This window comes from Aedes albopictus, chromosome 2 (assembly GCF_035046485.1).
Source record: "Aedes albopictus strain Foshan chromosome 2, AalbF5, whole genome shotgun sequence".
Lineage (NCBI taxonomy): Eukaryota > Metazoa > Arthropoda > Insecta > Diptera > Culicidae > Aedes > Aedes albopictus.
The window spans coordinates 263,682,047-263,704,795 of record NC_085137.1 but is presented as its reverse complement, the minus strand read 5'-3'; the positions used below and the strand labels follow the sequence as shown (position 1 = coordinate 263,704,795).

The 22,749-nt window shown below is 42.4% G+C and overlaps 2 protein-coding genes across 2 annotated transcripts in view; both read left to right on the top strand.

Moving 5' to 3' along the window:
• Positions 1-22,749, top strand: part of LOC109411553 (uncharacterized) — a 239,126-nt gene that overhangs the window by 8,293 nt on the left and 208,084 nt on the right. The gene's annotated exons all lie outside the window — the stretch shown is intronic.
• LOC115260763 (uncharacterized) lies at positions 500-22,223 on the top strand. The gene is made up of 4 exons (XM_062848120.1): positions 500-1,963; positions 2,141-5,928; positions 21,362-21,893; positions 22,089-22,223. The coding sequence occupies exons 1-4, from the start codon at positions 500-502 to the stop codon at positions 22,221-22,223; spliced, it is 5,919 nt and encodes a 1,972-aa protein (XP_062704104.1).

The window sequence follows — 22,749 nt, the reverse complement described above, 5'->3', positions numbered from 1 at the left end:
GGAGCAACAGAGTTGTTCGGAAATTGTTTTCCTCCACACCCAACAGCCTTTATCAAGGCTCAAAGAGTTGTCAGGTTGCTGCTAGCCGGTCTAGTCCAGCTCAACCACCGAGGCTTCATGAGGCGAAGCCAGGCCAACGTCCGGCCATCATCCTGGGAAGGAACGCGAGGGTTCCTGCTCCCACCCGGCTCGGTTCCTGAGCGGAACGCGAGCACCACAACGTAGCCAGCGCAGTACAGTCCACTGCCATCCCGTACATGGATTTGGTCCTTCGAGCCGGATGCTCGAGTGCGAGTGTCCGATTGTGTTATCGACGGTGATCGGTGGTTGGATCGGATGAGTGGTGATTGGAGGCAAACACGGAGAAGTTAGCAAAAGTGATTGAAAGACAAAGACAATAAGTGAACAAGTGACAGTTAGTGAGAACAATAACGAACTAAAGTGAAGTGAAGGAAGCAAATCAGTAAAAGTGAAGCACACACCAATGAAGTCGTCCAAGATGGCCAGCTCTAGTGAAGAAGATCTGAGCACTCTTGTACTGTTGCGTGGCATGGCACAAGGTAACATCACGCGCATCAAGAACATCTTGACCCAAGCCCAAGCGGACCAGGCTGAGCTGCCTTCCGCTCAAGTGAAAGTGTACGTGAAGAAAGTGGAAAGTGCCTACAACGAGTACCATCAGCACCACCAGCAGATAGTGGCGATTCTTCCTTCGAACAAGAAGGAGGAACAGAACGAGAGGTTCCTGCAATTCGAGACGTTGCACGAAGAGGTGTCCATCATGCTCGAGACCCTTCTCGAGGCTCAAGCCGCACCACCTGCGGCACAACAAGTGCAACCACCGGCGAACCAACAACCGTTGGTCATCCAGCAATCTCTTCCTCGCGCCATCCCCACCTTCGACGGGAGGTACGAGAATTGGGAACGGTTCAAGATCATGTTCCGTGATGCAGTCGACCGTACCAACGAAGCACCTCGAATCAAGCTGTATCACCTTGAGAAGGCCCTCGTCGGTGATGCGGCGGGAATCATAGACGTGAAGACGATTGCCGATGGAAACTACGCCCACGCCTGGGAGTTACTGGAGGAAAGATTCGAGGATCAGCGGCGAATGATCGACATCCATATTGCTGGACTGCTCGGAGTGAAGAAACATTCGAAGGAGGATTTCGGTGAGTTGCGATCCTTGGTCGAGTCTACCACTAGTCACGTGGAAAACTTGAAGTTCCTTGACCAAGAGTTCACCGGCGTCTCTGAGCTCATTGTCGTCCACCTGATTGCACGTGCACTGGATCCTACCACGAAGAAGTTGTGGGAGTCGACGATAAAGCGAGGAGAACTCCCAAACTACGAAGACACCATTCAGTTCCTGAAAGACCGCGTCTCAGTTCTGGAGAGATGCCGCGATACGGATGAAGAAGCCAAGGGACAGCGTACATCGGCGAAACCAGCTACGAGGAAGCAGGCGTTTCCCAATGCCAACGCAGCGACAGCTCCTCCATCAGCGGATCAGCGGTGCACCATTTGTGATGAAAGCCATGTTACGTACAAATGCTCTGTGTTCAACGGCTTGAGTGTGAGTGATCGACTGACCAAAGTCAAACAGAAGAACGTGTGCTACAACTGCTTGAGAAGTGGACATAGCGTGAAGAACTGCCCATCGAAGAAGTCGTGCTCCAAGTGCAACAAGCGGCACCACACCCTGCTCCATTTGGAAGGTGGTGCAATCTCGTCGCAGCCTGCGAATGAAAATTCAGCGAATGGAGTTCCAGGATCAGCCCAACCAACGGCGTCGGCTGTCAGACAGCAGTCGGCCGAGAACCAGCCATCAGTGACAGCAGCGCATTCCAACAACCCGGTGAACCCAGCGAGCCAGGTGGTGTTGCTCACTGCCCTTGTCAACGTTATGGACCATCAACAGCGGCCTCGTGTGTGCAAAGCCCTGCTAGACTGCGGATCTCAGGTGAGTTTTATCTCCCAATCATTTGTCAATACTCTTGGTATTCAAGTGGAAGAAGTAAGTGTCCCGATAACAGGCATAGGCAGTGTAAGGTCGACAATCAGGCAAAAATGTACCATTAACGTCTACTCTAAATGCAGCGATTTCTCTTTCATGTTGAATTGTTTGGTCTCGCCGAAGATTACTGGCCAGGTTCCATCGGTTAAGATAAATTTGGAGAATTGGGAACTTCCTCAAGGTCTCAGGCTGGCTGATCCATCCTTCCATGAACCTAGCCACGTTGATTTGCTAATTGGAATGGACTGGTTCTACGACATTATGAAACCAGGGTGTTTGAAAATAGACGATAATCTCCCTAGCCTTCACGACTCTAAGCTTGGTTGGTTAGTCGGGGGCAAGTTGCTTGACTGTTCTTCCAATCTTGTGCTGAATTCCTGTGCCGTTCGAGTTGACCCCGTTGAAGAACTAGTGCAGAAATTTTGGGAAGTTGAAGGTGTGTCTTCAGAGTTGGTTCTGTCCAGTGAGGAAGAGCAGTGTGAATCGCAATTCGCATCAACCCATCGTCGAGACGACAGCGGTCGTTTCATCGTTCACCTCCCATTGAAGGACAACGCATCTCAACTATCGGATTCCCGTACCATGGCCTTGCGACGATTTTTCATGCTGGAGTCTAAACTACAACGTCATCCAGATTTAAAAGCCCAGTATGATGCCTTCATGGACGAGTACGAATCTCTTGGGCACTGCCGGGAGGTCCAAGAACGCGACGATCCTCCTGGAGTTCTGAAGTGGTATCTTCCCCACCATGCCGTCCTCCGCCCATCGAACACAACTACAAAATGCCGGGTGGTATTCGACGCATCTGCAAAGGTGGCCGGATTGTCCCTCAACGATGTTTTGATGACCGGATACAACGTTCAGAGCGATTTGTTGTCTATCATCCTACGGTTCCGGAGGTATCGATACGTTATGAGCGCCGATGTAGCCAAAATGTACCGCCAGGTTGCCGTAGATCCCGCTTTCACTCCACTACAACGGATTTTTTGGAGAAAGTCGCCCCAAGACCCACTACGTGTTCTCGAACTAACTACTGTGACGTACGGAACGGCCTCAGCCCCTTTCTTGGCCACGCGATCTCTGCTGCAACTTGCACGGGATGAACGAGAAACTTTTCCGCTCGCTTCCGCCGTTGTCGAGAAAAATGTCTACATAGACGATGCTCTTTTTGGTTCCGACGATTTCCTACAAGCATGTGAGCTTCGAGATCAGCTGATAGCCTTGCTCCAGTCCGGTGGAATGCACCTTCACAAGTGGTCATCCAACACTAGTCAACTCCTATCGCCCATTCCCAGTGAAGATCGAGACAGCTGCGCATCTTTCAGTGAAAGTGGCCTCAACGAGGTCATCAAAACTTTGGGATTGATGTGGAATCCTTCCACAGACGAGTTCTTGTTCCGATCATCCCCTTCAGAAAAGGCCAGCAGACCCACCAAGCGTCAAGTCCTGTCCAAGATTGCCAAGATTTACGATCCGCTCGGACTTATTTCTCCAGTGGTGGTACTGGCAAAAATAGTTATGCAGAAATTGTGGATCAGCAAGCTGAATTGGGATGATCCGTTAGACGATACCCTCCTGAACGAGTGGGAGAACTTTCTGATGTCACTGCCAACTTCGGAGCAAATTCGCATTCCACGCCATGTGTTATCGAACAAGGCGGCGCGGTACGAATTGCACGGATTCGCGGACGCGTCCCAGAAGGCGTATGGGGCATGCGTGTATGTTCGCTCAATATTCCCTGATGGCACCGCATCGACGAAGTTGGTCAGCGCTAAGTCTAAAATTGCACCGATTTCACCCCTGACAATCCCTCGAAAGGAATTACTAGCAGCCCTTCTTTTGTCAAGATTGATTAGTAAGGTCGAAGCAGCGTTGGAGATGAGCTTCAGTTCCATCGTTCTCTGGTCGGATAGTCAAGTTGTATTGGCATGGTTACACAAACCGCTTGGCAATCTCCAAACCTTCGTCCGCCACAGAGTTACAGAGATCACATCGAATACTAGTCACGTTTGGAAATATGTTCGCACGGATCAGAACCCCGCCGATACTGTATCTCGAGGACAGTCTGCAAGAGAGTTAGCTAACAACGAGCAATGGTGGAATGGTCCTCAGTTTTTGTACTTCGTGGATTACCCAGAAGAGCGGCCACAGTCACTCCAAGATTGCGAAATTCCCGAACTCAGGGTTGAGCTAGCTGCACTGTCGGTCATGAACTACGAGGAATTCCCTGTGTTGACAAAGTTTGCTTCGTTCCGGAAATGCCAACGGATTGTTGCCTACATGCTACGCTTCATTTCGAACGCTCGAAAGAAGCAGGCTGATCGAGTGATGTCCCGGTATCTTACTATTCCTGAACTACGGGCGGCATCAAATTTGATCGTTGGAGCCATTCAGCATCAGGAGTTTGCCAAGGAGATCGAGTGTGTACGAGCAGACGAACCCAACCATCGTCTGAACAATTTGAAACCATTTCTCGACGAGGATTTACTGCGAGTTGGAGGTAGGCTTGGTCAGTCTCAGCTTCCATTCGGAGTGAAACACCAGCTAATATTGCCAAGCAACAACCCCATCGTGCACGGTTTGATAAGCGACGTCCATCGAGAGAATCACCATGCCGGAAACTCCATGGTACAATACCTTTTGCGACAACATTTCTGGTTGATCAACGCGAGATCAACAATTCGAAAGATGCTGAGAACCTGCGTTACCTGCTTCAGGACGAATCCTACCACAATTGATCAGCAAATGGGAGACCTACCATCGTATCGGATTAACCCAGCGCCAGTCTTCGAGAGGGTTGGGCTTGACTTTGCCGGACCAATCTACGTCAAGCAGTCAGTTCGAAAGGCGACTCCGGTAAAGGGCTACATCTGTGTCTTCATCTGCATGGTGACAAAGGCCATGCATCTGGAAGCCGTGGAAGATCTGTCCACAGACTCGTTTCTTGCGGCTTTTCAACGATTCGTGTCCAGACGAGGATATCCGAAGGAAGTCTTCTCCGATAACGGGACCAATTTCATCGGAGCAAGGTCAGCACTGCAGGAGCTCTATCGGTTATTCAAGAAGGAGACGACCCAGAACAAGATCTTCGCGTATTGCCAAGCAAAGCAGATCGTTTGGAAGACCATTCCCCCAAATGCGCCACACTTCGGAGGGCTTTGGGAGGCCGGTGTGAAAAGTGTTAAAACAGTGCTCAAAAGGGTTTACCAATCCACCTCCCTAACACTCTCCGGACTATCCACCCTGTTGTGCCAGATTGAAGCAATCCTCAACTCGAGACCACTTTATTCCCAATCTAACGATCCGACGGAACCTGAAGCGTTGACCCCTGGACATTTTATTGCCAACCGTCCACTATTAGCAATTCCCGAACCGTCTGTAGTAGGTATCCCGACCAATCGTTTGTCCCACTGGCAGCACATACAACAGCTTCGCGAACACTTCTGGAAACGATGGTCGAGAGAGTATCTCACCGAATTACAAGTGCGAGGCAAATGGACCAAACAGAAGGTAAACATCCAACCGGGAATGGTTGTTCTCCTGAAGGATGACAATTTGCCCCCACAGTGCTGGAATCTGGGCCGGGTAGAAAGGGTACACCCGGGAGCCGATAACCTGGTAAGAGTGGTAGACGTTCGAACGAAAACTGGTACATTTAGACGACCTATACACAAGCTTGCGCCTTTGCCTATCTTGGACAATGATCCAAATGTCCAAACTTCCACTTTTTGCCGGGGGGAGAATGTTCAGTTCGACAGCAGCCAAACTGAAGAAGCGTCTAGCAGTGGCGGCGACAGTTTGCACCACGAGAGCTCCGCCCATCCAACCAACGCCGAACGAACGACGATGACGAAGCAGAGGTCGAACAGCGAACGGGCCACAATAAAATCAACAGCCAAACAGCGACCAGCGTCAGTAATTTTTTATCGTTCGTCGAAGCAACAACACAGCAGCGCGAAGCAGACCCGAAGAGAGCCGTAGCACGTGAAGACCGCATGAGACAACGAGCAGAGCCGACCGACGCGACGGTGCGCCAATAGCGTGATCGGCGCGTGGCCCACCACCTCGTGCGGGGCTATAAATACAGTGCGCATCGTGGCGGCAGTATCAGTTTTCTGGGAACCACCGAAGAGTGTACATCAAAGCTAAGTGAAGAGAAGATGAATATAGCAGTTTAAGTAAAATCTCCTGTGTTTGTATCTAGTCATCGCGCTTCTGAAACATCCCCGATTCCACCAAAAGAGTTGTTCAGAAGTAATTTTCCTAGAGTTATTCGGAGCAACAGAGTTGTTCGGAAATTGTTTTCCTCCACACCCAACAGCCTTTATCAAGGCTCAAAGAGTTGTCAGGTTGCTGCTAGCCGGTCTAGTCCAGCTCAACCACCGAGGCTTCATGAGGCGAAGCCAGGCCAACGTCCGGCCATCATCCTGGGAAGGAACGCGAGGGTTCCTGCTCCCACCCGGCTCGGTTCCTGAGCGGAACGCGAGCACCACAACGTAGCCAGCGCAGTACAGTCCACTGCCATCCCGTACAGTAATACATGTCAGAATAATTGCAAGGAATTGAATGCTTCTTTAAGAGTTTTGATTATTTGAATCCTGTTTCGATTTTTTTAGCATTATCATTGTTGTCATTGAGTGAAGCTGCATCACCTTGTAAGAAAAAGAAAACGTATGTTTATGGGGGACGATCAAAAAAAAAAGATCTATTGATAATGTGATTCAATTCACTTGAAGTAGCGTTGTTGTGATTGAATTCACTTGAGATATTATATGAAATTCACTGGAGATCTGGCACATCAACATCATGTCCCGCCCATCGCATCCTGCCATCTTATAGCACCTACGATTTTCGTATAGTTTGGCGACTAGTGACTCATTATTCCTTCTACGCATAACATATTTTATCGTTTTCGATAGTTTTGACACATGATATTCAGATACAATGTTTTCGAATATGAATCATGTTCCATGTATGTATAGTATAAGCGAGTTGTTTCTGAAAGCGTGATGTATTTGGCTTAATTGGTACTGGAACTAGAGGGAATATGCAACCCAATTGTTGAACCAAACAAAAACAGTGAAGTATACCTTGTTCTGTTTTTGTATATATTACTTGGATTAAGAGTGTCTAAGAAAAAAAAATAAACGTTTGTTTTCTAGTAGGATAAATATTTTATCGTAGGGTTTTAAGTCGCACACGGAACATTGCATTTTTGATGTTCCGCTAAGGCACATTGTTCTCATCAACGAATCAATGAAATTAGCTGGGTCGAGTAACAAATCCAAATCAAACTTTTAATCTTCAACGTTACTTGACACCTTCTTTAGTTTTAAACCAGATCCAACAAAGAAAACTAAAGTGTGGGCTTCGTTGCCACACTGTTGTTGCCACCGTCAGTTGTGTGGGCATATCACGTTTCCTAGTCGGGAAAGGCTCGGAAGTCGAACGGATAATTTTTTTCTCTAGGACACTGCATATTCGCTGTCCAGTGTTAGTAATGGTTCGGTCTGTAGAGCTCCTGGTTGAGGACGGAGTAAATGGTTTTTCACGAGTTCACATATTCTCGTCGGCTCTTCAAATACATATTTTTATGATTTCTAATACAGTTGTGCAATTGATTCTGTCTCATGCCATGAGCCATGCGTTCAGTTGTGATATTTACGGAATTTCTGGAAAATTTTCTGAACTATACAGATCAAGTTCGCTGTTTTGATGTCCCGTTGTCCAATAAAATATTAGCTTAGTTCATGGGTAGGTTCTATAGGAATGTGATTAAATTCACTGGATACGTATGAAGACTTCTGTGTGTACACCAACAAAAGCGTAAGAGAGTATTGTGATTAAATTCGCTACGAGACTACAGAAAGAAAGGTGATTAAATTCACTGAAAAAAAAATTGAAAAGTATTGGTTGAAATACTGTGTGCGTCATTTACAAGCGACGTGATTAAATTCACTGGGAGTATACATAGAGTTTTTGATCCCATTCCCGGCACTACATTTAAACAAAATTGTTCAATATCTAAATTCACAATGGAACGACCGTTTTCGTCCACATGTTCCATTTCAATCAGATGCCTTATTGCGTGAACTTGTTGTTAACAATGATTGTTGTGAAGATTTTCAGCCGGAAAGTTGATTTTGAACGAGTTTACTGCACCTAGTCTAGCACCAATTCTCGGCACCAGTGCCGAGAATCTAACAAAATCAAATGGGAAATCACTTCGGCACCCATCTGCGTGTAAAAGTTGTTTTGAGCACTTATGCGGCTTCAGAGTGAACGTGTACCTTATTGACTGTGGATCTCGCTGCGGAAATGTTGCGGGAGATGATTACCTACGGAAGTGCGTTTGGAAAATATGCGGCAAGTGATATTTTAATTTGTTTTGCTGCGGGGTGCCGGGAATTGACACAGGTGCCCAAGTAGTTTGCAACCCCAGAAGATAGTGTGATTTGATTCACTTGCGAAAAAAAAAGAGATGTGATTCAATTCACTCGAGTGGTGGAAAGCAAAGGAAGCTAACTGTGATTAAATTCACTGACTGACTAAGTGTAAAGTAGAGCTGTGATTAAATTCACTAACAAAGTTTAAGTAGAAGGTCATGAAAAAAATATTTGATCAGGGCACCGAGTTGGTAAGCCTAAGGAAAGCTCGGCCATTCAAAGCATTATTATTATATTTTTTTGGTAACAATCTTGTGAGTTTATGGAGAGTGGGATTCGATCTCAAATCTTCATTGAGTAAGATTAGGTTTTGTGTATAAACCTGGGTCGTGAACACACCAAGGTACTACAATTTCAATTGAAGTTTATAGAGCGAATTAAAAATAATGCTTTTAATCTTCAAAGAAAACAAGATGCCGTCGTTACCGCCTGTCCGACAGTTATCATCATCGATGAAACGACAGCCTGTGTCGTTACTGATGTCACATTGTTTTGCAAATTGCTGAAGGTAGATCGCATTCGGCGTCATGTTTTTGTTTCGACAATGCAGGCCTTTCAACACATCATCGAACAACATCATTTGAACAACTAAATGTACATAGGCCAGTATAGATTCATCGTATGAAAAAATGCAAAATTAACAGTTGTTTTATGGACTAATCCACGGTCTTCAATTCTCAGCCGATTGTTTCTTCTTTTCTGCAAATGCGGGGACTGTTTGTAGAAATGACATACATATTCATGAACATTCAGTGACCGAAAGATCACTGGATGTTCACCAGATCTCGCCGGATGCAGGATGCGAGTAGTGATTTTTTGTCAAGGTCCCGCAGTTACAGTTTCACATCTTGCTGTTACATGAAGTGTGATGCCATCGTGAACAAGTTCATCCTTATTCACGCTCGAGGAACCAGATTCACTAGCCTATACATTGTTGAAATCACCCGGATGCGCTGCTGTCATGTCTTAGAATCCAACATCTTATATGTAAATCTTGTATACACTGCATTGTGAATGTGGATACAAGATTGATGATGGCTGCTGTCAAACCCATTAGGTGGTAATGGGGTGGCCACATACGTGGGAGAAATAGTTATCCCAGTGTTCATCCGTACAGCGTGTAGTTCATTAATAAACTTTATTAAAGAAATTGGCCATGTATTGGTGCCTTTGCACGTGAAGATCATTATCAATATCAATATCCACACTGTTGTCGTCTCGGTAAATGACTCAATGAAGTACTGTGATTAGATTCACTGTGATGCACTGGAATTGAATTGATTGATTGATTTAGCTATATTATAGAGACTTTCAGCTCTGGAATTGAAACACCTGTAAGACAGTAAAAGCGTTGTGATTAAATTCACTAAGGAATGAAGGCGAAAGAGTGGTAGTGTAGTCCACACTTGAGAAAGTCTGACAAACGAAGGCATTTAACCGGATAAGACTAATAAATTGCACTCATGAGATGTGCTGAATATTACAGTAATATATCAACGGCATAACATAAAAAAAAATGAGGAAAGAATAATAACCGAAGACAACGTTCAGCAGAAAAAATAGAGAAATCCTCGTTGGTTAAGAGGGAAGTACTTTTACCGTTCATTGCGACTGGAAGCAATTGCTCTAGGATCGGACACGAGGCCTTCATTCAAGTTTCCATCAAATAATAAAATAAGTAGTTCATGCAAAGGTCCGCGAGCATCTGGACGTGATGAAACATGAAGAAAATGAGCAAAATTTTTAGACCAACATGTCACCAGCAATCTAAAACAAATACAAATTTCGTTATGAATGGAGGCAGATATATGGATAGTTTAGCTAAGATTCAATAATGGCCAAGTGCAACTAGAAAGTAAAAAAAGAAAATCGGATTAAGTACTGTTCCTTTTAATCCTACTAAGAATTTGCATCTCAAATGTATTTCGACCTCAACTGTAAGGTCATCATCAGTGTCTCATACTTGATTCGAGGCGTAACTACCTAGAAAAAAAAAATAACGAAGAAAATAATAAAACTGGAAATGTGTGTAACGCGATTGCTTATTATTGGTATTTCGGAATTGTAGTTGCTCATCGAGAGGAGTACTTCTAGAGTACGAGTACTGGCTTTCTCTGTCTAGAGTCAATCCAAACAGTTGATGTTTCGGTAAATAGAGTTTAGTTATAAAACTATGAGATATAGGGAATTAGATGTTGGCATAGTTACCTAAAGAGGTCATCAAGCTATAAAGATTGTTTGGTTGATTTAGTTATAACTTCAATGACATTTCTGTCATAAACAAAAAAGAAGTTCATATCTTACAATGATTGTTATCGTACAATTGAGATTTGAGGGTATAATGACCTATGGTAGATACTTGACTGAAAATAGAAGGTAATACAGAACGAACAATGATAAGGAACAGATGTACTGTAAGTTCAAAGTTTTTATATGTAGTAGAAGACTAAGTTTAATAAATGGATATATCAGGATTTTCTAGAGACGTGCTAGGACGTGCTGATCAGTGGAGTCATTGAAAAACCCGAGTTATTATTATTTCTCATGGGAAACTTTTATCTACTTGAGTTGTTGATTATTTGTTATAGGGTTATGAATCACAGTTGTTTTGATAGTGCTCAACTGCATTGGACGCCTCAAAGCATTAATTGGACTTGAAAATATCTCGAACAAATTCAGATTAAAAAAGGGGGATGTGGTGACGAGTGTCTTAACCATACACCTTTATACAGTATACTCATGCGCGTGCCACATATCCACCCACATTGTGTCACACCATGTGCTCCGCACCGCAGCAGAACAGTTAGTCTATTATACACTCTCGTACGTACCAGACGCGGTTATCACAAAGACTTCTAAAAAAATCACTAAAAGGGCTTTTTCTCTGTCATTTTTTTTTATAAAAATATTTCAAAATCTTTGGATGTTCAAACAATGTAAATTCTAATATCCTCATGAAACTTTGAATTTGTATAATAGGTTCTGCATATTTTTGTTTAGATTCTGATTTTTTTGGTCTTGATGATTCAGCTTAGTTTTCGATACTATCAATAGCTTGCAATACAAAGTAAATATTTCGAATACCTTTTAGAATGATTACTTCTATCTCCCGTCTTCATGCTGTCACAAACGCTTCGTGACGACATTTTTTACTAACATTACTATCGTAAAACAATTCTGCGTAAAATTGTATGTAAATTTTCGTGCTTGATTCTATTTTGAGTTTCGCCCTTCTTGCACGAAGACGGAAAAATGACCTATCACCAGTGCGGAGATGCCAGATTATTTTATCAAAAATCTGTATTAATACAGATTTTTCTGTATTGTCGTATTTGAGGGTATAACAGACACCGAGAGTGCTAGAATGATTAATAAAATGAACTTCTTTCAGATGGTTTTTAATTTTTACTGGTATTTATTATTCTCAAACATGTGTGAAAATGTTCAAATTTTAATAAATTCTTCAAAGTTTAAGCATCAATGCATTGATAAAGTTTTCATTAAATTTGTAAAAATAACTTCAAATTGTATGTTTTCTGGAGAAATCTGTGTCACATTTCAAAAATCTGTATTTTTCTGTCCTCTGTATCTTGTCTGTATTGAAGGTCAAAAATCTGTATAATACAGAAATATCTGGCATCTCTGCCAGTGACAATGACCACAGGTTTGATACAATGAATATTTCTGGTGTTTGATTTGAATAGGTCGAATCTACATAGGATTCACAGCAAACATACGACCTATTCAAATCGAACGCCTGATTTGTATTTATTTATTTATTTTAATTTGGAAAGCTAGTTTATTTAACAAATTTGGAAATTTAGCATTGTAATTGTTCGGTTTTTTTTTTGTAAAATTTTGTGTAACTTCAAGCATTTTTCTTTCAAAATAGAAATGCATTTTAAGAAACTATTTTTTTATTGTAAGGAAACATTATTTTGAAGTTTTTTTTATGCTATTTGCATTTGAAATTTTGAACTGCGTGTGGTTGGATCAGAGTAGACTTGGCGATTTTTTGGACAAACGAAATTTGACAACTCTGAACATCTCCGCATTGTTTTGATGCAGATGCCTCATTACGTAGAAGAATGATAGTTGGTATTTGATTAAACAACATACCTGATTAGTGTAAAATTTGCGTTATGTTAAAATACACGTAAATAAATACAAAAAAAACATACTTGATTTGATATCCCAAGTGCTTGCATTGAAAAACACATTATCCGGTCTGACTTAACGCCGTCCAAATGTTGTAAAATTAAAGTCAAAATGATACAAGTTCTTTGTAGAATGTTGTTGGTGCGCTGCGACATTTTTGAAATTTTCAAAAGGCTTTTCTGCTACCGCGGGAACCTCTGACGTAAACCAAATGTGCGGTGTTGGAAGTACGGTATGTTTTTAGCCGGGGTAGTTCGAAGGAAGTGATTGTTGAACTGGTAGCACGTTACGGTTGGCAGAAGTTATCGGGTTGATGGAATTTTCCAAAGGGGCCATCCATTAAGTATAGGCTGACCAGATTTGTCCCGTTTAAATACGGGACACATTCCGGAAATTCAACAAAAAGAAAATCAATGTCCAAAAACAGAACTGCATGATGTAAATAATGCTATTTCAGCTAGAAAGAACGAATAATTAAGTTAAAAACGTTAACTATGCTCCAGAGACGAGCGTTTGAAAATTTTGTTGTCCCGTTAAATACGGGACGGATGGTCAGCCTAATTAAGTACGTCACGGTCTTAGGGGGGAGGGGGGGTTTGTGAAAGTGTGACAAGCAATGTTTTAAGTATAGGAAAAACCCGTACGAAGGGAGGAGGGGGGTCGAAAATTCCTAATTTTAGCGTGACGTACTTAATGGATGCTCCCAAAGCTGTTGGCACACTGGACATACGATCCCCGTCCGGTAGTTCCGGATGTGTTCCATGAGAGCCAATCCGCTCGGGTATTAGTGTTGGAGTGAGGAAGATAGACAGTGAAAAAAGAATGCTGGAGAAGAGCCTCGGATTCAACCAAGTATCGTCTCTGTTCGATTACCACATTAATCGACAGACTTTACGCTGACGCTTTTCAAGTTTCTTCTTAGAACGTAGAACCTAATTTTTTTTTATCTGCATTAACGAGATTTTTAGCCCTAGGCTAGTTCATCTCGGGACCCACGCTTTACTTCCCTTCCGAAGGAAGAACTCACATTTTGCGAGTTTGTCGGGAGTGGGATTCGATCCCAGGTCCTCGGCGTGATAGTCAAGTGTTCTAACCATCACACCAGGTCCGCTCCACCAACAGAACCTAATTGTAATTAATGTTTGTTTGTGTGTTTCTACATTAGTGCTTAGTTTTACTTTTTGTTAGTTTTGTTTTTTTTTATTACCATCATTGGGACAATACTTGTCTATTGATGAGAACTTATAAATAAAAACCCTAATTAATCCACCTAGCGGTGATGGCGCCTTTCTCGAGCCTTTGAAACCCCATTTCAATAAAAACTCAAGCGAAATGTTGATGTACATCGCGCTTTCATACAATTAACAGAAATCTATTTCATGATATGAGAAATCATATCGTTTATCTGGCTTTTAATGTTTGAGCCTCAAACTCTTAAGAAAAAACCGCTATCTTGAATTTGAAGCCGCCATTTAGGATTTAAGTTTGCCATCTTGGATGTTCTGGTCGTCATTTTTGGCGTCCATGCATCTTCCCTACGAAAAATATACTTCATTAAACAGCCGCCATCGTGAATTTAGAGCCGCCATCTTGGATGGTGGTCCAAACATCTTGGATATTCTAATCGCCATTTTTGGAATGCAGACATCATCTTCATACCAAATATTCTCATATAGTGTGCCAAAATTGCTTTGTTTCAGGCCCTAAAACTCCTTTAAACAGCCACGATATTGAATTCAGAGCCGCCATCTTAAATTTTAGATCGCCATCTTGGATATCCTTATCGCCATTTTGGACTCTGGAAGTCTTACCAGTTGATTGGTATATGCGACTTGATCCACAGAGCCTTTTTTCGAATAATCGTTTTTTGAGTGAACATATAGTTTTTTAGTACACTATGTGTACGAGAAAGGCAAAACACTACTTTCGAGCTTTTTTGCGTTAGTTATCTAACTAAACCAATAGATTCCAAGAGCTTTTTGGTAGCAAATTTAATAATCTTGCAAATGCGATAAGTTTGTGACCATTTTCAAGTTATATCCAGTTTGAGACAAGCAAAGTCAAAAACATGTAAAGTTCAATTACTACGTAACGGTTGAGATTTGACCAGATGCGTAAAACATTTGTTCACCGGTCTGAGCCTGTTTGCTTGGTTATAAAAAAATCCTAGCTATTCTGTGTCGCATACATAGGTTCAGTTCGATTTTATATTTAGCCGCTTTCGGAGGGACACCCGGAACTGGTTACGACACCACCGGCTGTCCCTAATGTTATCCTAACCTATTTGTTTGATAACCAGTCATCAGGTTATCAGAAAATCCGTTATTTGTTGTATCGCATGCATGGGTTTGGTATTCCTTTATATTTGGCCACATCCGTTGGGACCTCCCTCCCCATGGATATTCGATCTTGCCGCGATGGGAGGGCTTAACCCACTAGCAGTTGAGCCAGTTTCTTCACCTCCGCTTGGATCCTGATCTTAGCGATAAAACTGGAGTTGAGCGTAGGTGAAGAAATCGGTCGTAAGTGCTATTGGGAACCAAAGGAGTATCCGCTGTGAGCATATCACCATTTTTCTAAGTCATGTCATAGTTCTGCTCGCATAGATCAAGAAATGTAACGCAAGAGTGGGTATGGGAGGTCTCTGTGTTAAACTTGCACTCACCCATCATTAACGTTAGGAATCTCGGAGACAATGGACGAAAGGTTAAAAATTGTTTTGCAGTAGAACGTAGACGAGTTGACTGCCAGTATAAAATTGTGGACTTAGTTTTAAAATTAAGTTTTTCATTATTTGAACAGAGGCTCCAGTTTAGTTAATCTCCAATATTGAAACATGACAGATAAAATAGCAGGAATTTTAGGAGACATCTATTTTTCATAACGACATGATCAGGCTTACAGCATATTCAATTAAAACGTGTTTTGAAAACTTATTATTTTTCTTTGATTTTTAACACAAACTTTTGCTTATTATTAATTTAAAATATATATTTTCTCTCTTCAAATTTTTGAATTCAGAAGAATAGTTGGTATCATTTCATAATTTTATGGCTTTAACACATTTCAAATCAGAATCAATATTGTATATTTTATCTTTTACTAGTATTTTATGTTTGGATTCGGTGATAATGAATTAAATTGTTAAAGTTTTGTTTCATTAAATTTAACGGTATTATTTGTATTGTGCCACAAGTCTAATCCAATTCCTTTCCCCAACCTATACCTTTACCCTTCCGATGGTGTTCATGTGGTCCGCACGGACTATTACGGCCATTACCCCTCCCTGATCTTCGGCTTTGGATTGATTTGCGCTCTTATTGCCCCACCAAATGCTGCAAAATGAAAATGAAATTGAAATATTTGGCCACATCCGTTGGGACCACCGGAACCGGTTCCGGACAACTACCGGTTCAGATATGGTCTGGTACTGTTTTCCTGCTTACCGTTCATAAGATTATCGAAAATGCCGCTGTTTGATGTGTCGCATGTATCGGTTTAGCCCTCTTTTATATTTGGCCACTTCCGGCGGAACATCCGGAACCGGTTCCGGAACACTACCGGTTCAAATATGGTCTGATACTGTTTTCCTGCTTACCGTTCATAAGATTATCGAAAATGCCGCTGTTTGATGTGTCGCATGCATCGGTTTAGTGCTCGTTTATATTTGGTCACTTCCGGCGGAACATCCGGAACCGGTTCCGGAACACTACCGGTTCAAATATGGTATGATACTGTTTTCCTGCTTACCGTTCATAAGATTATCGAAAATGCCGCTGTTGATGTGTCGCTTGCATCGGTTTAGTACTCGTTTATATTTGGCCACTTCCGGTGGGACATCCGGAACCGGTTCCGGAACACTACCGGTTCAGATATGGTCTGGTACTGTTTTCCTGCTTACCGTTCATAAGATTATCGAAAATGCCGCTGTTTGATGTGTCGCATGCATCGGTTTAGTACTCGTTTATATTTGGCCACTTCCGGCGGAACATCCGGATCCGGTTCCGGAACACTACCGGTTCAGATATGGTCTGATACTGTTTTCCTGCTTACCGTTCATCAGGATATCGAAAATGCCGCTGTTTGATGTGTCGCATGCATGGGTTTGGTACTCTTTTATATTTGGCCACATCCTTCGGAACTCCCGGAACCGGTTCCGGAACACTACTGGTTCAGATGTGGTCTGATACTGTTTTCCTGCTAACAGTTCATCAGATTATTGAAAAAGCCGCTGTTTGATGTGTCGCATGCATGAGTTATGTTTAATTTGATATTTGGCCACTTCCGGCGGGACACCCAGAACCGGTTCCGGAACACTACCGGTTCAGATATAGTCTGAAAGTATTTTCCTGCTTACCGTTAATCAGATAATCATAAATGCCGTGGTTTGATGGGTCGCATGCATGGGTTTGGTGCATTTTCATGTCTGGCCATTTCCAGGGGTACCGATCCGGAACACCTAAATGGCCATAACTCCGGAACGGCTGGACCGATCCGAACCATTTTCAATAGGAAACAATGGGACCAGATTCCGCGTCGAATGAGCCGTCGATCGTTAAAATCGGTTGATATTTACTATCTAAAAGTGAGGTGACCTTTTTTTGTACACATACACACACACATACATACACACACACACACATACACACACACAGACATCATCTCAACTCGTCGAGCTGAGTCGATTGGTATATGAAACTTGCCCCTCCGGGGGCTCTATTAAAATTTCATTTTTGGAGTGAACATATAGCCTTTCGGTACACCTTGGTGTACGAGAAAGGCAATAAAACATAGATCCGGATAGCAGGTGGTGATAACGGAGAATGGGTGAACGTCGCGGGAGAAGATTGCAGGTGGCCCCAACGGTTTGCGCCCGTGCACGTTATAGTATACATTAAGCGAAGAACCTCATTAAATAATAAGAAATGAATCTCTAAGTGTTATTTCCTTAAAGAAAACAAATCGAGAATCCCTTTGTAGAAAATCCCACCATTAGATGATAGAGGAGAGCTGGTAAGTAAGCACCGATTATTTGTATATATTTTTATTGATGGGTAGAGTGGCTTACGAACCGGTAACAAACCGTGCACCGATATATTGGTTGATTCGAATATATTATTATGGGTACCCAAGTAACCACAAGCATTATAACATTGCACGAATTAGACTGAATATCAACCTTTGCAATGCGAAATGCAGTAATTCCACACTTGTCATGCAATAATCCTTTAGATTGGCATTATCAGTGTGATGATGCATTGCATTTTTCTTTACATTCGGGTTTATTAAAAGGTGATATAAGATAATTCAATAATTCAACACTGCAAAAACTGAATAAATGCAATGTACAAACTAGCAAAGTTTGCTCTAACAATACAATTATAAAAGCTTGACTCTAATGGTAAACAAATGAAATCAAGAAGATTGAACAACTTTACGGTCAACTCTAGCGGTCTTCAACATTTCTGGTTCGAATACCGACCAACTGATTCCCCGTTTGAGCCACCGATCGACGACAGCAAAACCTATTTAAAGATGAACTTTTCTCTTTTCTGTAGGCTGCTATCACATGCCAATAACGATGGAAATCACAATTAGCATATGAGCAGTGTGCGAAGGGTGTTTCAATCGAGGTTTTAATTTCCTTATGTTGATTAAATATCTTTTAAAATGCATTATGTATTTATCAGTAATTTATCGGAATGTGATAGTTAACTGTATTCTATTACATATGGCATAGTCGTTTTACCCTCTACTACAATGATTGAGACAGAAGAACAGTTTCCTTTAAGTTGATGAAATATCTGTTGTTATCACTGCAGCAGAAACGGTCCAAGGCGCCAGCGCGTATGGAACTCATCTAGCGGTCTTCAACACTTCTGGTTCGACTCCCGATCCGACGACAAAAAAATAATGGTTAAAACATTCATGTGTGGGGGCATCAGTACCGTCGATAACGAAACGGTGCTATAAATAGATTTTTGTTTTGGTTTTTCGTGTTGCACGTATCAAGCATGTGAAATGCAAATGTACAGCACATGCATTTATATTACTTTAGCAATGGCTGTCAGCGTGCTGCAATATGTGGCACTAATTTGATTTTAGTGGGGCCCTTTTCCACTTTAATACTGCTTCAATGAGGTGTATAAAGTAATGCAGCATTATATTCATAATTTTAATTATCAATATATAGCAAAATTGATGCACTTATATACGGCTTCGTGGTTACTTGGGTAGTAGTATGGCTTTGTCATGATAGTTCTCAAAAATGATGAAGTTTTCTTGACAACAAACCGTTAGTTAAAGTGATGAATTGCTCTTACATTTCAGTGTTTGATTAATTAATGTCAAAACTTACTTTGACGGTAATGGTCGATCCTCCAGCTTACCGCGCTGCTTCAACTGTCGTCAACTCAGTAGCTCTATACCGAGCTCGGTATTAATCTTTGCCAACCATTGCTAAACATTATTATCGTCACTGTTGGAATTGTATCGCTTCTTAGAATAGGAAAAGCTTGGTTTAAAGCAACAATATTTTATCAGCGCGTTAAGAAGTTGTAGGCATGGTAAACTCTTGGTTTTAATTTGTTGTCCGTAGGGTATCGCGCCACTTGGGCGGTGGCTTCTATATTCGTCTGTTTTCCACTATAACTCAGTCAATTTTGAACCAATTGACTTGAAATGTTGTACACGGGTAGATACTATACCTATCTCACCACATTGCAAAAGTTGTGTCAATTGATTCAAATTTGACTGAGTTATAGTGGAAAACAGACGAATATAGAAGCCACCGCCCAAGTGGCGCGATTCCCTACTTGTTTTTTTATCTGTATTAACAAGATTTTCAGCCTAAGGCTAGTTCATCTCGGGACCCACACTTTACTTCCCTTCCGAAGGATGAACTCACATTTTGTGAGTATGTCGAAAGTGGAATTCGATCCCAGGTCCTCGGCGTGACAGTCACGGGCTTAAACCATCACAGCAGATCCGCTCCAGAGAGTACATGTTTTGATGTTTTTTCCTCTCATCTATGTTATATATCTTTCAAAGTTCTGTTAAGTTTTAAATAAGTGTTTCTTCTAAAGCACATTATATAAACACATTATGCATAGACCATGCTATTTACTAAATATTGAATGGAAAATGGTCTCTAATGGTCTTTGGTTCTGAATATCGGGGTTGTACTGTATCTGGGGACTGGGACAGGAGGAAAATAATAAAAGCAGTAATGTCGAAGAGTAAGCATGTCTTTATATTGTTCGTACAGTTGAAAATCGGAACTTTTGACACGCAAAAATCATTTTTCTCCTTAACCGTGTGTCGGACGTACGTCGGGTACAGTGCGCTGGATAGAGGGCCAGGTCCGCTGTCCAGCGCACTACGTCCGACGTTAGGTTTCACGAATGGATTTTGAGAAAATTCGATTGTCGGGTGTGGGGAAACTTCGGGTTTCAACCGCGACGACAATAATCTACTGGACTGAAAGTATCACAAATTGACGACGAGGCTGGCTGATTTCTGTTCAGAAACGGATTCTACGGTTTGATTACTGCGCACGCATCAGAGGTAAGTTGGATTTTCGAGGAATGATGTGAGATATTCATTAGATTTGATGATTTGCACAGTTTGTTTTGGTTGGATAAAGGAGGCTACCGCGACGAGATAGCGGCGATTGGCTACCGCGACGAGATAGCGGCGATTGGCTACCGCGACGAGATATTGTACATATTGATTTATTTTAGACCGAAGTTGATATTTGAAATCAAATGGTTCTGTAACACTAGCCCGAATGACACTAGCCCGAAAGTCCCAAGCCCGAAAGACACTAGCCCGAACACCACTAGCCCGAATTGTAACATAAGGTATTTTGGGAAAAACTGATTAACAATTTCATCAGAGATTTTTCCTTCTTTAAGTTATCGGCTATTGGTGATTTGTTGTTACATGAAGAAGAAGAAGAAGAAGAACGATGGTGTTTTGAAAAAATCCTATCCCTACAACACAGGGGAAGTTTTTAAAATGCCTCTATAAAATCTAAAACAAAATCTAATTAAAAACGGTTTGATGTACGGTGTTAGACTCTGAACGGACTACAAATTAAGTACCTTATCAAGAAAAAAAATGGTAAATTTAAATTTATACGTTCAATGTGTAGTCCGTCCAAAGTCTAACACCGTACATCAAACCGTTTTTAATTAGATTTTGTTTTAGATTTTATAGAGGCATTTTAAAAACTTCCTCTGTGCTGTAGGAAAAGGTTTTTTTCAAAACACCATCGTTCTTCTTCTTCTTCTTCATGCAACAACAAATCACCAATTCTTTCAAGACTTATTGACGCAAATCGTATTAGCACTATCATTAGCGCCATAATGAATTTTGAAATCCGGCAGAGGTTTTTCCTTCTTTGGAACATACGCTGTTCTTCCGTATTCTATTGTTATCAAGACACTGATAGATGGATTTCGATTCGGGCTTGTGGTATTCGGGCTAGTGACATTCGGCCTAAGGGTGCATTCGGGCTAGTGTCGTTCAGGCTAGTGTCATTCGGGCTAGTGACATCCGGGCTAGTGTTATAGAATCCGCGACAGGACAGCGACGAACGGCTACCGCGACGAGAGGTCGGTGAAAGGCTACCGTGACGTGGAAACGGGCTTTGCGAAATCGAGATTGATACCTCCTGCAAAAGGTACGTTCAATGTTTTTTAAAGTATACATTAAATTATTGGCTGCTATTTTGTAGAATGGGCGGAAATAAGGCGTTTTCAAACCTTCCGCCGTTTACGTTTGCGGGAGTGGAGCTAACCGATCGAAGACAGAAGTGGAATATCTGGAAGAGGGGTTTTGAGATCTGCCTTAGGGCGGCCAAGATAAGTGATGCTAACGAGAAGAAGGATATGTTGCTCGCAAAAGGCGGATTCGAGCTTCAGGAGATCTTTTTCAACATTCCGGGGGCAGATGTGAGTGAGGACAAAGAGCAGCACATTGATCCCTATGATGTTGCCATCAGCAAACTCGACGACTATTTCGCTCCTCAACGGCATGAGCTCCACGAGAGGTACATATTTTGGGCCATGAAACCTGAACAGGGTGAAACCATGTCGAAGTTTATGATGCGAACACAAATTCACGCGAATAAGTGCTATTTTGGCAAAACTGCATCTGAAAGTGTGGAAAAGGCAGTTGTTGACAAAACACTGCAATACGCTCCAGCACATTTGAGAGAGAAGCTGCTTCAGGTGTCCGATCTTACTTTGGAAGAGGCCATTAAACAGGTAAATGTGTACGAAACAAGTCAAGCCGCTAATGATCAGATAAGTGGACAAAGTGTGGTTCATCAGCCAGTGAAAACAGAATACGTACAACGAGTGGGAGCGCAATGCCGGTTTTGCGGAAGATCGTAGGTCCTCAACAGGTGTGCCCTGCATGGAATAGATCTTGCTCGTTTTGCGGAAACGTGGCACTTTCAGGCAGTTTGCTTCGACAAACCCAGCGAAAGCGGTGTGACGCCACCGGGAAACGCCACGAAAATCGTTCCAAAACGTCCAATGGTTCCATCGAGGGTTCCGTTCAACATCAAAAGAAGCCATGATCAAAATTTGTGAGCGCCAACGAAGCCGAATGCAAAATATCCACCAAACAGACCTGTCCACCGTCAACTTAATGCGATTGAAGATAGCAGCAGCATGGATGAGGACCCGATCGAGTATGTGGAAATGGTGTGGTCGGAAAAGGAACGTGATGAACTCTTGTGGGCCGAAGTCGGAGGTGTCTTGATTGAGATGCAAATAGATTCGGGTGTCCAGTCCAACATTATCGATGATGGAACTTGGAGAATGATGACAAGAAATGGCGTTCAGACGATCAGTGAACTTCAACGTGCGGATCGGAAATTTAAGGCATATGCGCAGAAAGACTGTTTGGAGGTTGCACACATGTTCGAAGCAGAAATTATCATTCTGGACAAACACAAGGAATTGAAGGCTGCTGCACGATTCTATGTCGGGAAGGATGGACCACAACCTCTGTTGAGAAAACGAACTGCCATAGAACTCGGAGTTCTGATTATTGGTCTTCCAAGCCAGCACAAAATTTTGCATAGCGTGAAAACTGAACACCCGTTTCCTAGTA